This window comes from Somniosus microcephalus, chromosome 17, assembly GCF_052327205.1.
Source record: "Somniosus microcephalus isolate GS21.2 chromosome 17, FLI_Smic_1.0, whole genome shotgun sequence".
Taxonomy (NCBI): Eukaryota; Metazoa; Chordata; class Chondrichthyes; order Squaliformes; family Somniosidae; genus Somniosus; species Somniosus microcephalus.
This window is the reverse complement of record NC_141003.1, coordinates 73,053,779-73,078,497: the sequence shown is the minus strand read 5'-3', so window position 1 is coordinate 73,078,497 and position 24,719 is coordinate 73,053,779. Positions and strand designations below refer to the sequence as shown.

Genomic DNA, 24,719 nt, shown 5'->3' with positions numbered 1-24,719 from the left:
GCACCCTGCCCACCACTCCTACCCACACAAGTTGTGCCAGGAACTGACAAAACTCCAGAGGAAGATCAGCCCGAGTACCAACGGTCTACTCAACCATTAGAAGCATCATATCCAATTCAGACACGCGCACTTTCCAGGGGGAGTTGCCGAGTAAATAAACAGGACGCGGCTGATTCTTTACTGCCCTGGGCCAGGGGCAATGCATCAATTGTCACTCCCCAATTGCCACCCAAACAAGCTCAGTTAACTCAGCAGAGGCGACTGATAGAACCTGGGGCCTTGCTGCTCAGCATGGCCTGGTACAATAATTGGCAGTGCACCTGGCCATCAAGAGCGTGCCCACCGGCCTTTACCCCAACACTGCTCAGGGATGGGTGCCGTAGAGTGCACAAGATCGGCTATTAGTGAGGCCGAGATTGGCAACTTGGCTGCATGGGGGAGGGGGGGGGGGGAGGAAAGCAGAGGAAGTGTGGGAGCAAGATGAGGAAACATTTCTTCACACAGAGGGTGGTGAATCTTTGGAATTCTCTAGCCCAGAGGGCTGTGGAGGCTCAGTCATTGGGTACATTCAAAACAGAAGTCGATAGATTTCTGACTAGCAAGGCCATCAAGGGCTATGGTGATAGGGCCGGTGAATGGAGTTGAGGCAGATGATCAGCCATGATCTCATTGAATGGTGGAGCAGGCTTGAAGGGCCAAATGGCCTACTCCTGCTCCTATTCCTTATGTTAAGTCCAGCTCACCCCCCCCCCCACCAAAACCCCACAACCCCGTCCTTCCCTTGTTGATGAAGTGCTCCAAAGTCACAACCTCTACCATTTTTAAATACTGGGTCTAACTCGTCATCGTACCTCGCACCATGGGGCCAATTTTCTGAGTGTGTGCTCCCATCATGGAGCCTTGCACTCCTAAAGCAAGCATCAGGGAATATGGGTGTCCTTCCATGATTGTCAGTGACTTAAAGTGAATGGATGTCACATGGCAGGGAGTGCTCCACACTGGGAGCACAAACAGAAAAATTAGCCCTCGTAATCCTCTCACTTACGCCATCCTTTCCCTTTCAGTGAACTTTGCCTATTTCTATTTTTTATTCCTCCCCACTTCCACTGTGGCCTTACTGACATTGTTTAGTTTCTCTGCTGTGTAATTAAAATCGGCTTCTGTATTATTTTTAGCATGCAGATTTCAGCTGTCGGTTTAAGTACAATTTGCAAATTACTATTGAATTCCCTTTACAAACGCAGTGAGGGAAGAGAATATTTCAGAGTGCTGTTCTCCGACAGGCACCGGTTTGAGTCCAATTCCTGCTTAGCGAGATGCAGAACTGGCAGCCTCCAATTATACTGCTGGCTCCGCATCACTCTGTGGCCGGCGGGCTCGCCAGTGTTCAGGAGGAAATTTTTAAAAAGCTGGCTTTGCATTTTATTTGTAGTGCAGCGCTAAGAAGTCGTACAAAACATTTTCCATTCGACTTGGGTGAGCTCACACTGGAGTTACACAGCAACAAAAACATCCATTAAGATCATGCCTTTAATGTAGCTTAGGGCCTAGGCAGCTAATGGTCATTGCTCCCCTGAATTTTCTTCTCCTTATTCCTATCCCTTGCTCTGCCTCCTTGCTCCATTCTCAGTGTGTTGAAACCAAGGGCTAGATTTTCGTGGAGCCGTCAGGCAGGGTTTCAGGCGTGTGGTGGTGGGGGGGGGGGGGGGGGAAATCCTGAATTCGGGGGTCCAGACACCATCCCGCCCAAAACCCCGCCCCACGTAAGTTTCAGGGGCGGCGGGTACCCGCCCCGCACTGGGACCTGCCGAAACCAGGCGGGAAGGGATTAGTGCCAATTAACTGCCTGTTAACGGGTAGTTAACAGGCAGTTTTTAGCCTAATCCCTATTTTGAGGGGGGTCGTGTGGGTTTCCCGACAGCTCCAAACCACGCCAGGTTAGAGCAGGCGGGCCGTCGGGTTGAGGGACTTGGAGGGGTCGCGATGTCGGTGTTCAGGTGAGTGATGGGTGCATGAGTGCAAAGGTAAGTGTGTTTGGTGTGTCTAAAGTGTGTAAAGAACTTTTACTTACCTGTACTTACCTTCACAGCCTTTCTTCCTGTAGCCGTCGGGAGTCCATCACTCAGCCGGAACTGAAAGCTGAACGGCTGCGATCTGTGAAAAGTGACAGCCTTCAGCTTTGAGTGCCGGTGTGAGTTCTAACTGAGTCTGTGCAGAATGACTCATGTCAGAACTCAGACTGTCAGTGTTTGACAGCTTCAAACAGCTGTGAAACACTGATATTTCATGTCAAAAACGCTCGACAGATGAAATTTCAGTCTGTGACGTCACCTGTTGCCGGGTGGCCCTTAATTGGCCTGCTGAGCAGGCTCAACAAGGTCAATCAAGGGAAAATTGCGCGGATTGGCCAGACGAAGTAGGCGGGTCTAAAACCCGAAAGGGGAAGTCCCGCCTTCTTCCCAACAGGTTCGGGAAAATCTACCCCCAAGACTCAGCTCTGTGGGAGCGGAAGTCCTTATTACCCGAACACCTCGCTATTCCTTTCTGCGCAGTGTGAGACCAGCTCGTGCTGGGTTAAAAGTTAAAACAGCTTGCTGTTGAGCCTGGGTTGTAAGAGGATTTGGGGGAAAGGATGTCCTCAGGGGAAAGATAATAGTCAGATGTGCAAGAGTCATTCAACCATCTTTGAACGTGTCAACTTGGTAACTCTGTTTAGGGAGGGGAAAGTTTTATTGCGGCAATAAAACAATTAGAAGAGTTGAGAGCTTGGATGCTCAGTTTATGTTGTTATTCTGTGGCATTTCTATGTACCATGATTTGTTGATAGTATGCATAGAATGTTGTGATTAAAGGGGAAAATTAGTACAAGAAATGTAAGGGAACACCGTTTAGTAGTAGACACTGGAATTGGATCATGTGTGTCTCAGAAGCAGCTAGCACACACTGAAATCATGGAAAGTGTGTGTCTCAGCAGCTCTCACACTGGTTTGTGTAGTATGAAAAGACCCGAGCTCTCACACTGGTTTGTGTAGTATGAAAAGACCCGAGCTCTCACACCGGTTTGTGTAGTATGAAAAGACCCGAGCTCTCACACCGGTTTGTGTAGTATGAAAAGACCCGAGCTCTCACACTGGTTTGTGTAGTATGAAAAGACCCGAGCTCTCACACTGGTTTGTGTAGTATGAAAAGACCCGAGCTCTCACACCGGTTTGTGTAGTATGAAAAGACCCGAGCTCTCACACTGGTTTGTGTAGTATGAAAAGACCCGAGCTCTCACACCGGTTTGTGTAGTATGAAAAGACCCGAGCTCTCACACTGGTTTGTGTAGTATGAAAAGACCCGAGCTCTCACACTGGTTTGTGTAGTATGAAAAGACCCGAGCTCTCACACTGGTTTGTGTAGTATGAAAAGACCCGAGCTCTCATCCTGGTTGTGGATAGCATGAGGTTTCAATAAAGACTTGATCCTGCATTACTACAACTGAGTATGTGTGTAATCTGGCACTTAAAGCAACAAAACAAAAAAGAACAAGAAAGTAGTCCAACAACCTCCAATTGTCGTTTTTTGCCAGGACCTCATTCCTTCTACAATCTAAAGACTTCTAAAACCCAAGGATGGTATCACCCAATCATTCTGATCTTGCCTCGTCATTAGTTCAAAAGTTTCCAGCCTGGTGCCCTGGCTTTGCCCAGAGGTTTCTCGACAATAAAATACAACTTGAGGAATTGATACACCAGCAATAGAGTACAGAGAGGAAGTCTTGCTTATAAAGAGTACGGTGCTCTGATCAGACCACACCTTGCGCAGCTCTGCTCACCAGGGCAAAAGCAAACATTCAAACCCTGGAGGAGGTGCAGACCCCGATTCCTCATGTCCGAGGACTGAATCACGAGGAAAGAATGGGAAAACAATTAGCCTTTTCAGCCTTGAAAGAAAGAGGGCTCAGGAGGTACACATGATAGCAAACAGTATGGAAAAAAGCTAGCTCTGGAACACTCCAATGGTTGAATGGACCATTGATACTCGGGATGATTTTCCTCGGCACAATTTGGGTGAGTAGGAGTGGTGGGCAAGAGGGTCACTCTGCCATTGGAACTGCGACCTTAAACCATTGAAAGGAAGGGCAGGTTCAACTTAGTTCATGGCAAATTTAGGGCCGCTATCAGGAAGTGCTTGTTCACACAAAGAATGCTCAACACATGGGACAGAGTTTCAGATAGGGTCATCAAGACAGAAGTCTTGGCGTAATTTAAGAAACATGCTGTAATGGAGCGACCACAGGTTCTTTCTAGGTGCACGAGCTCGAATGGATGGGATGGTCTTCGTCTATTTTGTGAGCACACAGATCAGCATAGGTGGCCTTGCTAGGAACAAGGAAATTGCAATCAGAGTTTCAGATGCTATTTTTGCTTTGTTTTATACCGAGGCAATTAATAGCAAACACAAACAGACTCCCACTGCCATTGTCCTTTAATCAAATTGCAATCATGTTGTTAAACGACTGTTCAATAACAAGCATTTAGAAAATGAATATGCCATTGTTGTGACATTCACAGTTTGTTAACACTACATTTAATTACAGAATGCAATACTGAAATAATCTCTTCAAAATATGAGGAGACCTTTCCAAAACTGAAAATATATAAACAACTACTTCCCTCCCCCGAATTTATTTTCTCCTCTCCTGATGTTGCAGTGACTCACACTGCCCCAAAGCTGCTGCCAAGTCTCTGGTACCTCACCCAAGTGTCCATTTTTTTAATGTGGGACCCCAGATCTCCAGTGCGAACAGTCTGTTTGACCCCCCATCCTTACCCAATGTCTGCGCTATGCACTTTCCAGCAAGCAACAATATGATGTAGGACTCTGGATGATATATTGCCCTACCCGCCTTGCACTGAACCCAATCACGTCATGCAAAGCACATACAGAAACAGGCCATTCTACCCATCACACCCTCCAAAGCAGCTAAGGTTTGTACACAAGAAACAAGATCACAAAACAATGATGAATGGGTTAGGGACATTTCCCCATAGAAGTAGTAATGTCTCCCACCAACCACCACCCACACCCTCCCCCACCCCCTCAATCACCCATGAACACCAAAATCATCACAAGTGGGGCAATAAGACAACAACAGGGAGCCATCTGTTGTCAGGCAAGAAGAGTGGTCCCCAACCATCACAAGGTAGACACGACACGACCACTTTGTGCCCTTCCCTTGACCCAGCTGCATCCATGGGTCAAAACTAAACTAATTCCTTGAACCCTTGAACATATATTGCTCCCGTGCATGGACGGATCCCCAACACCCTCCCCCACAAGCACTGCACAATAAAAATTTTCAATAGCTTGGCAAAATATTTATCTATATGTAAGCTCTTGAGAATTTGATTAGAAAATAAAATCCAAATTGTTGGAATCAAGTCACCATGAAGTGAATGGCTGCTTAGCTGTGTTTAACACGGAGTAAAAGAGTCAATGGTCTGATCCAAGGGACAGATAAAGCTACACCTGTGGCCAGGCAGATGGATGGTTATCTCAATCTCTGTTAAACACATTTCAGTTAGCAGAACTTGGCACGTGGAAGTGTCCAGAGAAGAACACAACAGCCATCAAGAGTAAATAGATCGGCTGGTCTGGAGATTTTTTCTTTCCTTATGGTATTCAGAAGAATTTTTAAAGCAATTCCCCCATCGCAAGCTTCTAGTAGCCAACGAGAGCATGAGAGGCAGAAGAAATATACCTCCGTCCCTCAAGAGGAACGTTGTGGTTGAGTTGTCCCTAGTTTTTAAATCTATATTAGCTTTTGGTTCGGCAGGTTTGTAAGTGGAGGCCCATGATATTTGGCCAACTTGTTGAGTGTTGCACGAATCAAAATATTTGTCACAGCAGAGCTGAACAATTGTACAATGATAGCAACTTGACACTCAACATGCTGCCGACCACATTCTGTGTGCCTCCAATTACAAACGTTCCCAAAGCATCTCATACAACACGTTTCAGATCCTTTCATGGCTGAAACCTTGTAAACTGGATACACAGAAACCTTTGACACCAAGTCCAAGTGTGGATTGTCCCCTCCTTAGATGCAGGCACATCAGTGCTGAAAAAATGGGTGACAGTCAATCCATTTATTGCTGCACACCTCTGCTTATTCTCAGTGGCAGTGCTGGGAAAGGCAGTACTTTGCTAGTTTTTTGCAGCATCACGCACAGTAGGTTAGCACAACATCCTTTCACCTCCAGGACCTGGGTTTGATCCCTCACCTCTTTTTCCGGTACATCGATGACTGTATTGGTGCCGTTTCCTGCTCTCGCCCTGAACTGGATAAGTTCATTCACTTTACTTCCAATTTCCACCCTTCCCTCACCTTCACATGGTCCATCTCCGACTCTTCCCTTCCTTGACTTCTCCGTCTCCATTTCTGGCGATCGGCTTTCAACAAACATCCACTACAAGCCCACCGACTCCCACAGCTACCTGGACTACACTTCCTCCCACCCCGCTTCCTGTAAGGACTCTATTCCTTTCTCCCAGTTTCTCCGTCTCCGCCGCGTCTGTTCTGACGATGCCACCTTCCATACTAGTGCTTCTGACATGTCTTCCTTTTTCCTCAACCGAGGATTCCCCTCTACCGTGGTTGACACGGCCCTTGACCGTGTCCGTTCTATTTCCCGCACTTCTGCTCTCACCCCTGCCCCTCCCTCCCAGAACCACGATAGGGTTCCCCTTGTCCTCACCTTTCACCCCACCAGCCTCCACATTCAACGGATCATCCTCCGCCATTTCCGCCACCTCCAACGTGATCCCACCAGCAAACACATCTTCCCCTCACCTCCCCTTTCAGCATTCCGAAGGGACCGCTCCCTCCGTGACACCCTGGTCCACTCCTCAATCACCCCCAACAGTCCTTCTCCTTCACCTGGCACCTTCCCGTGCAAGCGCAGGAGATGCAACACATGCCCTTTTACCTCCTCCCTTCCCACTGTCCAGGGCCCCAAACACCCCTTCCAGGTGAAACAGCGATTTACTTGTACTTCTTGCAATTTAATATACTGTATTCGCTGCTCACGATGCGGTCTCCTCTACATTGGGGAGACCAAACGCAGATTGGGCGACCGCTTTGCGGAACACCTCCGTTCAGTCCGTACGGGTGACCCTGAGCTTCCGGTCGCCTGTCACTTTAATTCACCGCTTCACTCCCACTCTGATCTCTCTGTCCTCGGGCTATTGCATTGTTCCAATGAAGCTCGACGTAAGCTCGAGGAACAGCACCTCATCTTTCGATTGGGCACTTTACAGGCTGCCGGACTCAACATTGAGTTCAGCAATTTCAGATAATTATCCCTGCCCCCATTTTTCATGCAGTATGATTTTTGCCATTCCCATTTGCAACATTTTATCTTTCCTGCCTCTTACAAAAGTACAGGATGTTCTTTCTATTTCTTCCTCCCCTCCTAACCCCACCCCCCTGTCTCTGCACCTGCTTAATATCTGTTACATCTCCAGCTTTTTCCAGTTCTGATGAAGGGTCCCAGACCTGAAACGTTAACTCTGTTTCTCTCTCCACGGATGCTGCCTGGCCTGCTGAGTATTTCCAGCATTTTCTGTTGTTATTTCAGATTTCCAGCATCCGCAGTATTTTGCAATTAGAATAAAAGTCTCCTCTACTGCTGACTTCTATAGATCTACGTGCTTTGACAGTCACAACTCAGTTTGCACTTCCACAAGTCCTAGGCACAAGATTGTCTGTAATTCAGCCCCACTTAGCAGAGAGGCCACAGGAACACTTGGTGTGGGAAATGGAAAGCACACTGGTGCAATGGAATTAGTCTCTGGAGATGGGTTGAAAGCACCTGTTACGGCAGCAATGCAAAGGGAACTTTAATCTCCATCTGGCAATACCTGACCAAGGAGTACCTGATGTGGTTAGCAGATAAAAGATAGACACAGATGAAAAAGAGCATTCAACCCAGTTTACATCATGAATCTAAAAAGGACCCTACCATTTCCCATCAGAGCATCTAACTGTTTTAAAAAAATAATTCCACAGTTTTTGTCGACACTACCCTATCCAGAAGGATATGCGTTGATCACTCTTAACATGAAGAGGTTCCTGACATCAGTTCTAAATCTGCCTTTCACTAACAAGCTCTCCCCCCCCCCCCCAAGTCCTACCATCACTAACAAGCTCTCTCTCCCCCCCCCCCCCAGTCCTACCATCATGGTTTAATTTGAATAGTGTTCCAGCTCTACCTTTCCTATTTAGTTTATTACCTTGCGTACTTCTATAAAGGTCACCTCCTTTCAAGACTGGGAAGCCCAAATATCTGCAGTCTTTCCTCATGCCCCAGTCCTCCTGTGCTCAGGATCAGTCTCATGGCTCCTCCTTGCTTGAGTGAGTACTGTGCCCAGTTTCAGTAAACTGCATGTGGTGTTATCCATGGCCAGTTGATAAATGTGTGTATTTTTTAATGTACTTAAGATGGTGAGGGAGTTGGGAGACGCTCTTCTGGATCTCACTCCAGAGCCATCTAGTGGCCAGAGACTGCAACTACACCATGACAGTTGACATAGCAGAATTGAATGGGGAATGCTGACATAGCAATTTACAAACAGCAAATTGTTGACTCAAAAGTTTGACCAAAAATCATGACAACAGGAAGTTACTGTTTGTGGACAGGAAGTGCATGTCCTACGCAAGATTTCTAGTAATATACAGATTATAATCTCTGGAGTAAGGAGAGCAAGGGACATTTAGGATGGGGGGGGGGGTGCTGGAAATGAGAGTCTCATCACCATGGCAACACCAACACAAAAAAAGCTGCAGTTCTCTTTCTTGGTTGGTATGGCCCTAGATAGTAGCAATTACTTTAAAAGATAGAAAGTTGTGCAAAATCAATAATTACACACCGTGGTAATTTGCCTGAAGCTCGACTTTTTACATTGCTTCCTCCTAAATCAATACTCCTTCTGTTACCTAATCCAACCCCACAAAAGCACTGCAATGAAACACATCACAACAACAGTTAATCTCTTTCCCCCCGGGCTACTCCATCAGCTTCCGAGGTACGGGCAATCCAGGTTTGCATTGACAAAACAAAATTCCCATTCCCAAAAACAAGCAGCCATCAGCAGCACTTCCTGTTGCCCGCCATCCGCCTCCCCCCAAAAGTTAATTGGTCGTTTTAATGATTTTCTAAGCCATAGGGGCCTACCCAAGTGCATTAGCCTCACCGGAGGAGCCATCACTAAGTCTTCATCAACAGATAAGTGCACACTTAAAGGTGCACCTCCCAGTATTGTGCATTCTTTAAGTGTGAGCCCAGACTTCCAGTGCTAACAGGCTTTTCGCCACCCCCCCCTCCGCCCCCGCCGCATCCTCGACCAACATCTGCACTATGCCCTTTCCAGCAAGGGTCACTAGGCAGCAATATAAAGCAGGACTCTGGATGGTTCCCCACCCCACCCCATTCTCGATCAGCGCTGAGCCCAATCACATCGTGCAAACCACATACAGAAACTGACCATTCTACCCATTGCCTCTCCAACGCAGCTACGGTTTGTACACAACAAAAACAAGAGCGCAAAATGCTAAACCTTTATAAAACACTGGTTAGACCGCTGCCGGAGTAGTGTGTTCAATTCTGGGCACCACACTTTAGGAAGGATATCAAGGCCTTGGAGAGGGTGCAGAGGAGATTTACTGGAATGGTGCCAGGGATGAGGGACGTCAGTTATGTGGAGAGACTGGAGAAGCTGGGGTTGTTCTCCTTAGAGCAGAGAAGGTCAAGGGATTTGACTGAGGTGTTTAAAATCATGAATGGTTTTGATAGAGTAAATAAGGAGAAACTGTTTCCAGTAACAGAAGGGTCAGTAACCAGAGATTTAAGGTGAATGGCAAGAGAACCAGAGGAAGCAATTTTATTTTTTACACAGCAAGTTGTTGTGATCTGGAATGCGCTGCCTGAAAGGGTGGTGGAAGCAGATTCAATGGTAACTTTCAAAACAAATTGGATAAATATTTGAAGGGAAAATAATTACAGGGCTATGGGGAAAGAGCAGGGGAGTGGGGTAATTGGCTAGCTCTATGAAAGGGCACAGGCACGACAGGCCGAATGGCCTCTTTCTGTGCTATATCATTCTATGATTCTAAAACAGTGATGAACTGGTTAAGGTTAGGGACGTTTCCCCGTGGAACGAGTGATGTCTGGGGCTCCTCCCTATCTGCACACTCGACAAAAGACCACCAAGTACACTCTTATAGGTGCAGCTCCCAAGTATGGTTAAATGTGCGATGTCCCTCTTGTCCCAGCTTACAGAAAATGTCAGTCATGTCCCATTCAGGGAAAAAAAAAATCAGGAAACTTTTAAGGGATTTAATTTAAAAAAAGGTTCCTGCCATCTGAACGGATTCATGGGGGGGGGAAATTTGGTTGCTTTGCGCCTCCCATTAGCGCCTAAGAGGGCGCCAACAGGGCGCAAAGCAACTAGCGCCCGGGCGCTGCCAACGCCTCCCATGAAATTCAGCGGGAGGTTAGCGGGGACACTAACCGTTTGCGCCCTGACGGGGTCAGGGTGACTTACCTGCGGCCAGGGCGGCGCTAGTTAAAGGGGAGGTGCCGGGCGGCCATTTTTGTTGCTGGCCGCCTGCCAGCACCTGCCTCTGCTGCCGCCCCCCCCCGCGGAGTGCCGGCTGCGCTCCATGAGCCCGGCACTTCTCTTGAGTGCCAGGCTCTTTTGCCGGCACTCCGATCCCCGGTGGCCCAGCTCGGCCCTGGGTCGCGCTGGGCAAGGCCCCTCCCCTTTAAGAAGGGGAGGAAGGCCCGCAACATCGCATCACGTGGTGCTGCGATATTCCCTCGCAGCGCCCCAAGGGGGGAGGCGGGGTGCTTCCAGTAGCGCCCCGCTTCCCTCTTGGGGCGCTACCACTCAATTTCGGCCGCGGAGGCGCTAATTTCTCCGGGCCGGCGAAGTTAGCGCCCCAAAGGGGGCGCGACTCAATTTTTCGCCCGCGGTCTCTTAAATTTTAAAACAAAATGAAGCAATGGCATCATGGGAATGTACATTAGAACATCCAGTTGTATTCACCTGAAGGATGTTACCAAACAGAGCTACAGTCCAGAAGACCATTTTGTTTGGGGATCAGGGGAAGGGTCTGCAGGCAAATAAAACCTACAAATAAGTCTTTATATTGTATAGGGATAAAAAGGAAAACTGTGAATGCTGAAAATCTGAAATTTAAAAAGCACACAGCAGGTCCATCAACGTCTGAAAGAGAAAGGCAGCTCAACATTTTGGGTAGGCTCCTTCATCTCATCCTGTCTTACCCCGCACCGATGCTGGCCAACCTGCTGTGCTTGTCCAGTTTTTGAGGTTAAATTCAACAGCATTGGTGACCGAGCCTATCGCAAACCAGTAACACAACTGTGAACGCTTCACGCCAGCTTCCGTATCTTTCCTCCCCTTCCAAATCTTCGGACCTCGCCAAACCGCACTCCATTTCCGGTTATGTCACTATGGAATTGGGAGGAACAGAGAGCATCTGAACAGTCGCCTTGAGATAGGTCAGGTTAGCAGGGAGCGTTGTTGGAAAATGAGCTGGGCCATCAGAATCAGGCTCGACTATAATGCCCCTACGATCAAACAGCCTGCTCCCAACTAGTCTCACTAACTAGACTGAGAGGTGAAGAATCGTCAGTAGAGTAGGGTACCAGAGGACCACGGGCATCCATGGAACCACATCCAGCTGAAAGTTACAAGTTCCAGCTCGAGACATTTACCTTTCAGAACCAACCACAATGGCACATGAACACTTGGCACCAGAGGCACAATATGGAGAGTTGTGGAAGGTAGGCAGAGAAGCAGAGAGAAGAGACATGCTCCCCTCATCCCCAGAATGAATGCCCCAAGACTCAAGAGCCGTCAGGAGAGAAGGGGAGAAAACTAAAGGGGGGGGGCAAATCACCATCTGACATCAGCTCTAAAACTGATAGTTGGCCTGTAAATATATATATTTGAAAAAGGTGCTCGAATTTCTTTTTGTTCCATTCAGCTTATCTGTAGAGAGAAATAAGAGCAGTTACAAGGCTTGAAAGCAGAGTCAAATCTATCCAGCCAAGCACCTGTACAAATACTCGGTTGGTTTTGAAATCAGCCAGCATACATAGGCATGAGATCAGCCATGATCTCATTGAATGGCGGAGCAGGCTCGAAGGGCCGAATGGCCTACACCTGCTCCTATCTTCTATGTTTCTACTAGCTGGGGGAGCCTGGCTTTGCCAGGGCTGTTTTGGGCCGGGTGGTTTAAATCGAGTCCCAGGCTTTGGGGCCTCTCTGTGTCCCTCTGTGAATCTGCTGCCGGGCCACATTTTAAATAGAGTCCCAGGCTTTTGGGCCCTGTCTGTGTCCCTCTCTCAATCTGCTGCCGGGCAACATTTCTACCTTTTAATACCTTGAAAGATGAAAGTGAAAGTACTTATAAAACGTTTTTGGTAAATCTTATGTTATTTTTAAAAGAAATACTAACTTTTTCGAAGCTGGATTAGCAGATTTTGAGCTGGAAGTAAATGGGGTTTTTAGCTTGAGGCAATGGCTGCCAGATCCCCGAGATGAAAACGATTAGTCCCGCCCACAGACGCAGCGATTGGCCAACCATCAGGCGACTGAACTGTAGGATTGGTCAATCGTGCCGGCACAGGATTGGTCGACCTTGACGTCAGTCAATCAATGCTACTTAGCAGATAATGAGTTTAATTTTGAAGGTTTTTTGCATAACACGCGAACAATTTTTGTCCGGCTGAAACGTAAATACGCTTAGGACGGTTCTGGAATCGTCAGCTTTCTTTCGATGTAACGCACGTGTAGGTACGCTCTATAACTTTCGAGTTAATTCAAGACAGACAGACAGAAGTATCCTTTTATATATATGATAGAAGATATATATATATATATAAGATAGATAGATAGATATGCACCGGGTAAACAGAGTTACCAGAGGTGACTTAGTTACAGCAACACCAAATGCAAATCTGAGCTGCGTCCCTGCTGCACGAATTTCAAGAAGGTTTATGTCCCCCCCACAAAGCATTTAAAAAAAAATTTTTACAAAGCATGCTAATCACAAGCTCCGATTAGTAGCACCTGAAGGAGTTTCCTAATTGTTGAGAGATCTGAGATGCACACTTCAAACAGCACGGTGTTACAGTCGGAGCACCGCACAAGCTACGCGCGGTGGTGTTGAGAATCCCAGGGCCTGGGGTTAGAGGGCGAGCAGAGGAGGAATGGTGTCTGTGTATGGGAGCGGACACCTTTCGTAGGCCATTCGGGCCATGGTGCCTGTGCCGGCTCTTTGAAAGGGCTAACCAGTGAGTCCCGCTCCCCTGTTCTTTCCCCATAGACCTGCAATTTCCACCTCTGTATGCGTGTGCCCCCCATGTGGTCGGTCCACAGGTTCACTCGTGTGGGGCCAGGAAGAACATTTATGAAGACGACCCTTGGAGTGCAAGGCAGAGGGGTGGAAATACTCGACGGAGCAGAGGCGCCTTTTTCCTGCATATCTTTTCTAACGTTAAACCGCACCTCACCATTGATGCATAGCTCTGCTGCCCGCTATCGAACTATTCCTCTAACCTCGTCCCATCCTCTTCCTAGACCAAAACTCTCAAGACAGAACTCCTTCCAAATGTAGCCCGGATGGCCCACCTCCCAGCCGAGGATCGCACATCCTGCGCTCACTCTTGTTTTATGAGCCTCCATTTAATATGCAAATCAAATCATGAAAACCTCCAACAGACATTTATCACCACAAAAAATAGCAAAGCTGTCACTGAAATCTCAAAACACAATTAATCCTGACACTTAAAAAGAGCCATTAAAATTAGCTCAAATTTAAATATTTGTTACTTGACTTTAGGAGCATAGTCTAGATATCTCATTCAGTTATCAAAGGAGGAATAAAACTGCTGGATTAATTCACCATTGTATTCTAATTAATGAGCATGTAAACATTTTAGGACAACATCCCCGTTTTGCAGTCAAGTCAACCATGGCTCAGGCTTCCTGAAGATTAATCCAATTCTCCACATTAAAATTGCGTATTAATTATGCTTACTGGGAGTCAATGAAATAACCTGTTGCTGGGATTGAGCAGACTTCTTCTGTAACAGTGGCTTCAAGGATAGACCTGCTCTCAAAAATTGCGAGGGACGGGGTGTGATGGGGCAGCGCACTGAAAACCTGATGCAACACCGAGGATGTAGATCCCTACCTCAACCTTCAGCATCGTCAGCTGTTAATTCCCAGTCACCCATGCTGCTCTGATAATACAGGATCATGTCAAATTATACTATTTTGGTAACAATTATTTTCAGCAGTTTCAATGAATCAATCTTGATTAAAATTGTTCAAAGATAAAAACCATTATGCTGAACATTATTGCTCACTCAACAGATATTGGATCCCGACAGATTGACTCTGCATTCCTTTTGTCTTGCAAAAACAGCGGTGTTATTTTATTTTTGAATGGTTACTATTGGGTTGTCGCATCCAAAGCCGGTCTCTGAAGTGGTGCAAATGATTAACGGGTGAGCTCTCTGGAGACTGCCGCAGGCTAGAGCAGAATCTAGAGCTTCTTCACCGCGGAGCAGCTCTGTAGAGCGGCACACGGCGCACAGCTCGCCACGGCGCAGACGGGCAGCACCGTCCAATCCTGGGACAGAGGTGCAATCCCGTGCTCTGCCGAGTTCCAGATCTCGACCTCTCTGGGGAGGCGGGTCTTGCACAACCCCTCGTTGCCAACATTAGTGGTAACCTACGGACAGACTGCCCAAGAGAAACGAGGAGAGGGTAAGTCCTCCTTTAAAAAAAGTAATCAAAAGAGTGGGAGAGAGAGAGAGAGAAATACATAACACTGATTGCAGCAGTGATTGGCTCACAGTCCTGTTGGTTATCTGTTTGTAGTTCTATCTAAACCGTGCCTGGTTACAGGCCATGCTGGTAGCTACGAGTTGGCCTAATTTCAGTACGGGTCTTGTGCCTCTGATTTTTCCAACCCTCAGAATTGTGAGAAATGACATTTCCAGCTCTCCAACCCAGGGTCTTATTTCAACAATGCTTTTCACACGTACAGCTATCTCCATGTAGAACACCAACTAGACCACTGCACTTCAAAAACATGAAAAATACCAAACGCAGTACCGTCTTCATTGATGATCTTGTACATATCTTTAAAATAGTCTTAACTGCCTCTTCCACACTATGTATCAAGTTACTTAACTTAACTTGGTAGACAAACCCTTGTCTTTGGAGACCAGGATACCTGCTCACTAAGATATAGGCACAGGTACCAGAGATGCCATGTATGATGTATTAAGATCTGTAAAGATATCACTGTACACAGCGTGAGTACACACACTATGTTGGAACATGTGCTTACGGACTTAGCATTTCTGTGAAGTGGGGATGGGCTGGGGAACCAGCGCTCAGAGCACTCTATGGCAGTGCGGTATGGGGACCGCTAACTCAACAAGAATTTGCAAAATGGGACAAACACCCAATTGAGATCCTACATGCAGAATTCTGTAAAAGTATCCTCCGGACTCAAAGGAAAACAGTAAACAATGCATGCAGGGCGGAACTAGGCCAATATCCATTAATAATCACTATCCAAAAAAGAGCCACCAAATTTTGGAATCACCTACAAATGAGCAATCCCCAATGCTATCACTACGACGCCCTGAAATGCCAAGAGCTGACCATAAAGAAGAATACCCTCAGTCAACTAGTCCTGGGACTCAGTGAAGTAACTACTAACAATAACCAGCCCCAGGACAGTGACAGGGTAACACAAAGAATTCGACCCAACACAATCGTCGCTAAGCAAAAGGAAAAATATCTGACATATTGGGCAGAAACAACAAAAACCCAAAGCAAACTCAATTGCTACTTGGCCCTAAACAGACAATACAACGTAGCTGATTACCTGACCATGGTAAAGGATAACAAACTGAGAAGAACCTTGACAAGGTACAGACTTAGCGAACATAGCCTAGCGATCGAAAAAGGCAGACACAGGCAGACCAGGCTGCCAAGAGAGGACAGGATATGCTCTCACTGCAGTCAGGGAGTGGTGGAGACAGAGATGCACTTCCTCACAGCTTGTGGAAAATATCAGGGCATCAGGGAGAATTTCTACCAAAAATTCTCACAAATATGCCCTGATTTCAGAAATCTGAATGACAACCAAAAACTCCCATTCCTACTGGGAGAGGAGAGAAGCTGTATAACACTGGCGGCACACTATGTTACAGCTTGCCATGAACAGAGGGACAACCAGTAAACTAAGAAAAGAATATATATAAACAATGCGAATGTATATTTATACACTCAGGGATATACCTGTTTATACACTGTATGAATAGAACTGCGTTTATGTGCTAAACCATAAATGTATTTTGATGCTTTGGCAACATAAGATGTAACTTATCATGCCAATAAAGCGATTTGAATTGTGAATTGTGACAGCACTCCTCGGGATATCGTAGTCAGAGACCATGGCGATACGTCTCGGCCACATGCTCGCAAACTCATGTGTCAGCAGTTAGACACAAACATGCCCACAAGCCTTACTGTTCAGTTCATTTAAGCGCATCTAATCATCAAGCTGCGATGTCAACTTCAGCCAAAACAAGCTGGCACACTCAAACAAACCCACCCAAGGGCTTCACCATTCAGCTTTGCTGAGCGGCTTCCCGTTCATCTTGTTTGTTGGAAGAGAGACTTTTCCAAGAAGCTAATTCATTGATTTTTGATTTTAAAAAACAAACAAGGGTGTAACTGAGAAGCTTACTGCTGACCCCTCTGTCACTGTCCCCCAAGGACCCAACAACAAACAAAACTGTCCAGATCTCAGAGTCTGAACACAGCTTCAAAATTATTTGTTTTCATTTCAACACTGGGCAATGTCTCCTTCCCAGTCCAGCAGCGGTACATTTGCGGTAAATTCGAAACACACTTGTTGGTCCCAGTAAAAGATGCTTACGCCATAGAATACAGCCCGATTAGTGCATCAACACTCAGTACTCAACGCACTTTTAACAAAAGCTTTCAACACCAAACACTGGTTGTTGCAAACACCACCTCACCCATCAACAACTCCACCCTGGGGAAAAACCAGCTCTTCCTACCTTTTTCAGCTTGCCGCTCTTAGTCCCCACAAACACCAGTGAGTGGTCGTTGTAAACGTACGAAATCACTGAGGTCATGCGGTCTCGGTCTTCGGAAAACAGGGGGATGCCTTGCATGAGAGTGGAGCCGCCTAACGGAGCGTTAATGTCCAATCCGCAAAAACTGTCGTCTATTGGAACAGGCTGCAAGGAAGACGACAAGGGCAATGGTTAAAGGGGTCTCGGCAATAATCATAGACATTAATGTGCATTTATCATCGGTCCCATTTGACACCATCCCATGCAGACCAGTACCCGGAACAAAGCCGGTTTCTAGGGTGATTTCATAGAATGATTTTCATCTCATTAATACCTAATTTTTGACAAAAGAAAAAGAAAATCACCAGGCAAGATTCAAACAAAAAATATTCAATATTATTGGTGAGGAATGATTTGTTTGCCCTGTTGGGTAATGAGCATTCAGCTTGCGAGTGCCTGATAAACCCCTCGACTCTACCCCTGTGCATAATATCACAAGTCTGAAATGGTTTTGACTGCACCAGGAACACAATCAATAACTTACTGACTTAGTTATTCCACCCCCCAAACGTTCTTAGGCTCTGGCTTTCTCAGTCTCGGAATGCAGTGTACAATGACACAATGCACTCCAGGGTAGAGTCCAGATCCCAAAGGAGCTTACACTGCAACTGAACACCAACCGGACCTTGTGTTGGTTGCATTTGTCCAGATAATGTTTTTTTTTTAAAGTGATGTTGGTTGAGGGATAAATATTGGCCAGGACACTGAGGAGAACTCCCCAGCATTTTTTTTTCCAAAATAGTGCTGTGGGATCTTTTACATCCACCCAAGAGGGCAGACGGGGACTCGCTTTAATGTCTCATCCGAAAGGCGGCACCTCCAACAGTGCAACACTCCCTCGGTACTGCGCTGGAGTGTCAGGCTTCTCAAGATCATTTTTTTAAAGCATCTAAGCAGCAAGGGTTCCAAAACTAAAGCACTGCAAGTTATAAATAGATTATTGGCTCATACTGCAATTTGAAACCATGTGTATTTAGGAGAAGGGCCTTCAATTTTAACTTACAATACTAATCAATACACTATTAGTCCTATCAGTTTCAGTGTGTTTGAGGTGTGACATCACCGCCATGCAAAAGGCAGATCATTTACAATCTAAAAATTAATCCCATTCAAGTGTTGAATAACTAGAGGGGAAGGCGAGTAGCTCAGTATTTTAAAACCTGGCATGATTTTAGATATTTAGATATTAACCCTCCTCTAATTGTTCTTCAGCTTGGGCTCAGAGGTGGATTCAAGTCCCACTCCAGAGACTTGAGCAAACATCTCGGTTGACCCTCCAGTGCAGTACTGAGGGAGTGCTGCACTGTTGGAGGCACCATCTTTTGGATGAGATGTTCAGTCTGCCCGCTCAGGTGGATTTAAAAGATCCCAAGGCACTATTCCGAAGAAGAATACTGGCCAACATTTATCTCCCAAAACAGATTATCTGGTCATTATCACATTGCTGTTTATGGGAGCTTGCTGTGCGCAAATTGGCTGCCGTGTTTCCTGCATCACAACAGTGACTACACTTCAAAAGTACTGAGGGACATCCCGAGGTGGTGAAAGACGCTATATAAATGCAAGTCTGTCAGTCTGTCTTCTTTAAATAGTAGACTATGCAGCACTAAGTGGCTCCGAGTGGACAGCTACCCAAAGGAGGGACAATATGGGTCTTGAGTCTCTCCACTGCCATGGTCATGGTTATCCATGGTGGGTCGTCGTCGTCGTACGCGTCTTCACACTGTTCCCTTTGGGGAACTGTATGAAGTGGTGGAAGGATTTCTGGCCGCGATTAACGCTCCTTCCGTGACCGTAACCATCTTCGTACCAGCCATTAGGGTTGTTAGTCCTATGGCGGGAGGGTTTTACGGGCTCCCACAACCCATACAAGGGGGAGGGGCCACCCACACCCACAGACGCAAGTATCCCGCTGGATGTCAACCCAGAATTTAGAGCCGGAGCTCCGACTCCACTTGCCGGGACTGTCTGGAGCGGGGTTCGAAACCCTACGCCTTCTGGCCCAGCGGCGGGGATGCTACCGCTACGCCAAAGGCCCACTCCTCCATGGTGGGTGAGGAATGGTCAGGTTTCCCTTCCAAGATGCAGCACTTTGCAACTACAAAGTGCTCCATCTAGCAGCGTAACTGAGGAGCATCATGATCCCATGACTGGTGTGCAAGTACAGGACATCAAGCCTGGAACAAAACCAGGCTTTGCTTCGCAGTACAAATTGAACCATTTTGCTTGCAATGGGTTCGAGGAATGCCAATTTGATTCTAGACCATAGCAGTCCCTCGTCGCACTAATCGAACTGCGTGCTGCTCATTGCCCAACTGAAAGGCACAGTCCAACACCTGCTGCCCACAGTGTTTTATTTTTCACTTCCATTTATGTCTGCATTGCCTTTATTTAGACTGTGATGAATGCACATGAGGCCAGCACTAATTCGAGTAAAGGGCACAACAAGGTTAGCAACTGATAGAAGCTCTATTGTTTTTCTAACAAATTGTGAAAACTAAACAACTTGCATTTATATAACAACTTTAATGTAGGAAATATCTCGGGGGAGGGAAAGGAAGAGGGGGGGAAAAATGTTTAGATAAAAAGGAAAATCAAATGATAGTTGCCAAATTTTTCTTTTCCCTTCAAGAGCAATCTTTGATTCACAAGAGTAACAAGTGCGAGCAAAACAAGCCAGACCTTCCATAACTCACACCAATCAAAGACGCAATGACAGATCCCACTGACGTTGGACAGCAAATTAACACACTGATCACTTCTGAAAACCAGGCTCAAATCCAACAGGGAGGAGAGTTTCTTCTGTTGTTTGGAAGACTCCCAGGTAACATAGATATGGGCAGGCTTAACCCACCATGTGTGCACAAACCTATTGGACAGCGGAGGCCAGCAGGATGGCCAGTGTGAGAAATGGAAAACATTTACATTTGCTCTTGAGTTTGGGGTTGCAGCAGAGTCGATGTTTTCATCTGCATCTCTGACCAATGCCTTATCTCAAATAAGAAAGCTTCACACTGATGCTGCTATTAGATATAGATGTCCCATGGTGCCCTGTGAAATTTCATTTCTGCCCAAACAATTTCCTCCCCCTTCTTTCCTAAAGTTCATTGTAGGTTATGGTTCCATGGGCACGCGTAGTCTTTGTGTACCCTTTCCTGGTGCCCAGCCTAAAATAACGAGCAGACAGCAAATGTTGGCAAGCTATTCCATCATGTGAAGGTCACAACTGACCCCAATCCAGTCCTCACCCAACATCCACCACATGCACAGAAGACACTGGTTCATGCTCAGGAGCAGGACGCTCCTTTTTATTTCCCCTCTCTACCCCAGATACTGAGGATAATTTAGTGCCCAGCTACTATTATAGGAGTTAAGTGGTGGAGTAATGCCACGTGGTGTGAAACGTTGGCAAGGGTGTGGTGCAGCGACTCAGGGTGAGGAAGGGGAGGCAAGTGAGCCAAACAAGACAGATAGAAAGGCACAGGTGCTCAGATCTACAGTGGCAGCCAATACACTCATTCGTACAGACAATGAAATGCGATAGTTACAGCATTAAACAACAAAATGGGAGTGGAGTTAACTGAAAGGAGTCATCAAATAAAACCAGGCAGGTGCACAAGGCAGAGAACTGAAGCCATACTCTTCCAGAGACTTGAGCATAAAAATCTAGGCTGGCACTCCAGTGCAGTACCGGGGAGTGCTGCACTGCTGGAGGTGCCGTCTTTCGGATGAGACGTTAATCCAAGACCCTGTCTGCCCTCTCAGGTGGACATAAAAGATCCCAGGACACTTTTTCCGAAGAGCAGGGGAGCTCTCCCAAGTGTGCTGGCCAATATTTATCCATCACTAAATAAAAAATATTATCTGGTCATTGTCACATTGCTGTTTGTGGGAGCTTGCTGTGCGCAAATTGGCTGCCGCGTTTCCTACATTACAACAGTGACTCCACTTCAAAAGTACTTCATTGGCTGTAAAGTGCTTTATGATGTCCTGAAAGGCGCTATAGAAATGCAAGTCTGTCTGTCTTTCTTTCTGATCTATTGGCTCAACACTACACCACTTGGCTCATTTACCACCCCCACCTTGAGCCATCACAACACCCAACATTTTACTTTCATTTCCATGCCGGGTGCAGAGTGCATAATTCATAAACCCTAAAGTCACGAATGAGTCACCATCAGCCTCACAAGTAGAGATTTAAAAAAAACCACACTTAATTTATCTCACTCAAGTTTCAAATATGATAAAATTAATAAGGTTTCTGATTTCTTCACAAACTAGAAAAATGAATCAGGAAATGCCAAGTGGCTATTAAAAGATAGGTGTAACTTTTTGTCACTGTAGAAATGAGGTCACATGCCAATGCAAATACGCACTACCCATCAAATGAAGAATTTACTGTCAGATTTCCAGCAACCGCAGTATTTTGCTTTTGAACTTATTGTACATTCTTCACAAGTCAGCTGGCTTCAGAGTCCGAAGGTTGTGGGGTCAAGCCGCATTTCGAGTGCACAACCTAGGCCAACACGCCAGTGAAGTGTTAATTCGACACTCGCCTTTGATGCATTTAAGGGGAAACTAGAGAAGTACAGGAGGGCAAAAAGGAATAGAAGGATAGGCTGGTATGGTGAAATGAAGCAAGGTGGGGAGGCGGCTCATGTGGGGCATAGACTAGTTGGGCCGAATAGCCTGCTGCAATTTATATGTAATTCTATGTAAAATGCTGGCGGTGCCACGCTTTGAATGAAGCGTTGCCCCAATTGCCTACTGAAGAGGACTATTTGAAGAAGAGCAGGGAGTTTTCCTGGCCAACATTCCTCCCTCAACCAACACATACAGATTAACTGGTCATTCATCTATTGCTGTTGGTGGACCTTGCTGTGTGCGAAATGGCTGTTTTTAAACCAATGTAGCAACATTCACAGAATCACAGAAACCCCACAGTGCAGATAGAGGCCATTTCGGCCCATCGAGCCTGCACCGACACATATCCCACCCGATCCCCGTAACCCCTACACCAACACATATCCCACCCTATCCCTGTAACCCCACGTATTTAATCCCCCTAACACCAAGGGTCAATTTATCATAGCCAATCAACCTAACCCGCACATCTTTGGACTGTGGGAGGAAACCGGAGCACCCGGAGAAAACCCACGCAAACACGGGGAGAATGTGCAAACTCCACACAGACAGTCGCCCGAGGCCGGATTCGAACCCGGGTCTCTGGCGCTGTGAGGCAACAGTGCTAACCACTATGCCACCGTGCACATTGAGTGCACTTCAAAAAGAGTAATACATTGTACGAGAGGGTGTCCTGAGTAATTACACTAATTAAATGGACGTTCTTTTAGTAATGACATTTTTATTTTAAGAGCCTTCAATTTCTCTCCAAGGATTGATGTCATGGGGTACAGTTCTATAAGCACTAATGACCCAATGCCTCATCCAAGTGACCATTTTTCATGCACATGCCCAGAGAGCAAATGTTGGCAGGCTATTTAGCTCTGGGATCATCACAGCTCAACCCAACCCTGTCCTCACAGTCTCATGAACACTTTCAACAGGGGCTCATTGCATCGTGATCAGAAGAGGGAACCCAGGCTGGAAAGATTGAAGTCCCCGATCACAATCAAGAGTGGCCATCTCAATCCTGTATGCTAAGTGCCAGACTACACACCGAGGGGAATGAGGTGGGCAGGAGGGAGGCCGAGAGTTTATCTTTTAAGTTTTTAATATTTCATTCCCTTCCCACAACACCCTTGAATGCGGCACTTCAATTATTTCAGGACCTGCACACGTCTACAGCAACAACACAATCTTGCATTTATATAGCGCCTTTACTGTAGCAAAATGTCCCAAGGCGCTTCACAGGAGCGATTATCAAACAAATGTTGACACCAAGTCACATAAGGAGATTTTAGGACAGGTGGCCAAAAGCTTGGTCAAAGAGGTAGGTTTTAAGTAGCCTCTTAAAAGGAGGAAAGAGAGGTAGAGTGGTGGAGAGGTTTAGGGAGGGAATTCCAGAGCTTAGGCAGCTGAAGGCACGACCACCAATGGTGGAGCGATTAGAATCAGGGATGTGCAAGAGGCCAGATTTGAAGAGCGCAGGGATCTCGGAGGGTTGTAGGGCGGGAGGAGGTTACAGAAATAGGGAGGGGTGAGGCCATGGAGGGATTTGAAAACAAGGATGAGAATTTTAAAATTGACCGCCTAGACCGTGTGGGAGTTGTAATTTGCTTTGGCAACGCATACAAGGCTATGGCGCGCCACATGGCAAGTTTGAAATGTAGGTCATCGCTCAAAAGGGGGGAGGGTGGTGAGGGAAACCTAACCCTTTCCCCTCTTTCCCTCGGTGGGGAAGTGCCATGTCGCACTCTGTGCACTACTCATGATGCTACTGCTGGCATTGGGAAGTTGGGAAGATGCATGTCACAGCTGGAAGGCCGTGCTTGAGCTCTCCACTGGAAGGTGGATGGGGGCAGATACCGCACCACCACACTACTTTTCAAGCAGCCCCCACGGCCTTTCTTGGAATGGTTTGGAGTACAAGTTATGGAAGCCTGCCACAGTTGTATAATTTATACACCGTTACACCACACGTGAGGGGTGATCAGCAGGGGGTTATGGAGCTCAGGTGCCACTATTCGAATATTTCTCTTCCTCTGCCTATTTCTTCCTCCCCATCTGTTCCTCGCTTATCCTTCCAGCTCTGTCTTTCTGACCTGACCCATTCGCTCTCTCCATCTTGTGGAATTTCTCCAGTGTGACCGATGAACCGAGACTCGGGGAGGGGGTAACTCTCAGCTGAACCCGAACTCAGCCCCTATAACCTGTCATTCAACCCGAACCGAGCCCATAATGTCCTGAACCCAGTCTGAGCCTCTAACCTACTGAATAAGGCATCAGATAGTCTCACGGCGCTCAACCATGTTCTCTACAACCCCACACAGTTGTATAAAGGCTCACTCTTCCAGTTGAAAACAAAAGGGAAGTTAACATGAGTTCCAAACAAATTGCAAATCAGGATAGCAGGAGACTGGGAGCTAAGGTACTGTCGTTTTCATACCCACACGTGTTGGAGTTCCGAAACCCTACAGCACTGTGCGGTTTATTCTGTCATTTACCACATCCCAGTATCTACACACTATGCATCACTGATTTTAACATCAGCAAATCACCAGTTAAAAGCCACTAAAAAGGGTATTTCAGCTGTTTTAATTACAGATATTTGCCATTCACTCCCCAAAACTGTTCAAACTGGGGTCCCTGGACACTAATCTGCAAAGGGGTTCAAGGGGGTACATGGGGTCATCAGATTTTCTCTATTTGTTGATTTACTGGTGCATTTTTCTATTACTGTACACTGGTGTACTCATTTAATATGCATCTTCTGCAGTGATGGCTTTTCTGGGTAACTTTTTGGAAGTTAATTCATGGGATCCCTGGAAA

The 24,719-nt window shown here is 46.6% G+C and overlaps 1 protein-coding gene across 6 annotated transcripts in view; it reads right to left on the bottom strand.

Annotated features, from left to right (window-relative positions):
* plxna4 (plexin A4) overlaps positions 1–24,719 on the bottom strand; it is a 691,435-nt gene that overhangs the window by 653,195 nt on the left and 13,521 nt on the right. For all 6 annotated transcript variants that reach the window (XM_086010677.1, XM_086010680.1, XM_086010678.1 and 3 more), the window contains exon 3: positions 17,190–17,372. In XM_086010677.1, coding sequence (XP_085866803.1) covers positions 17,190–17,372 — 183 coding nt within the window. The remainder of the gene's footprint in view (positions 1–17,189; positions 17,373–24,719) is intronic.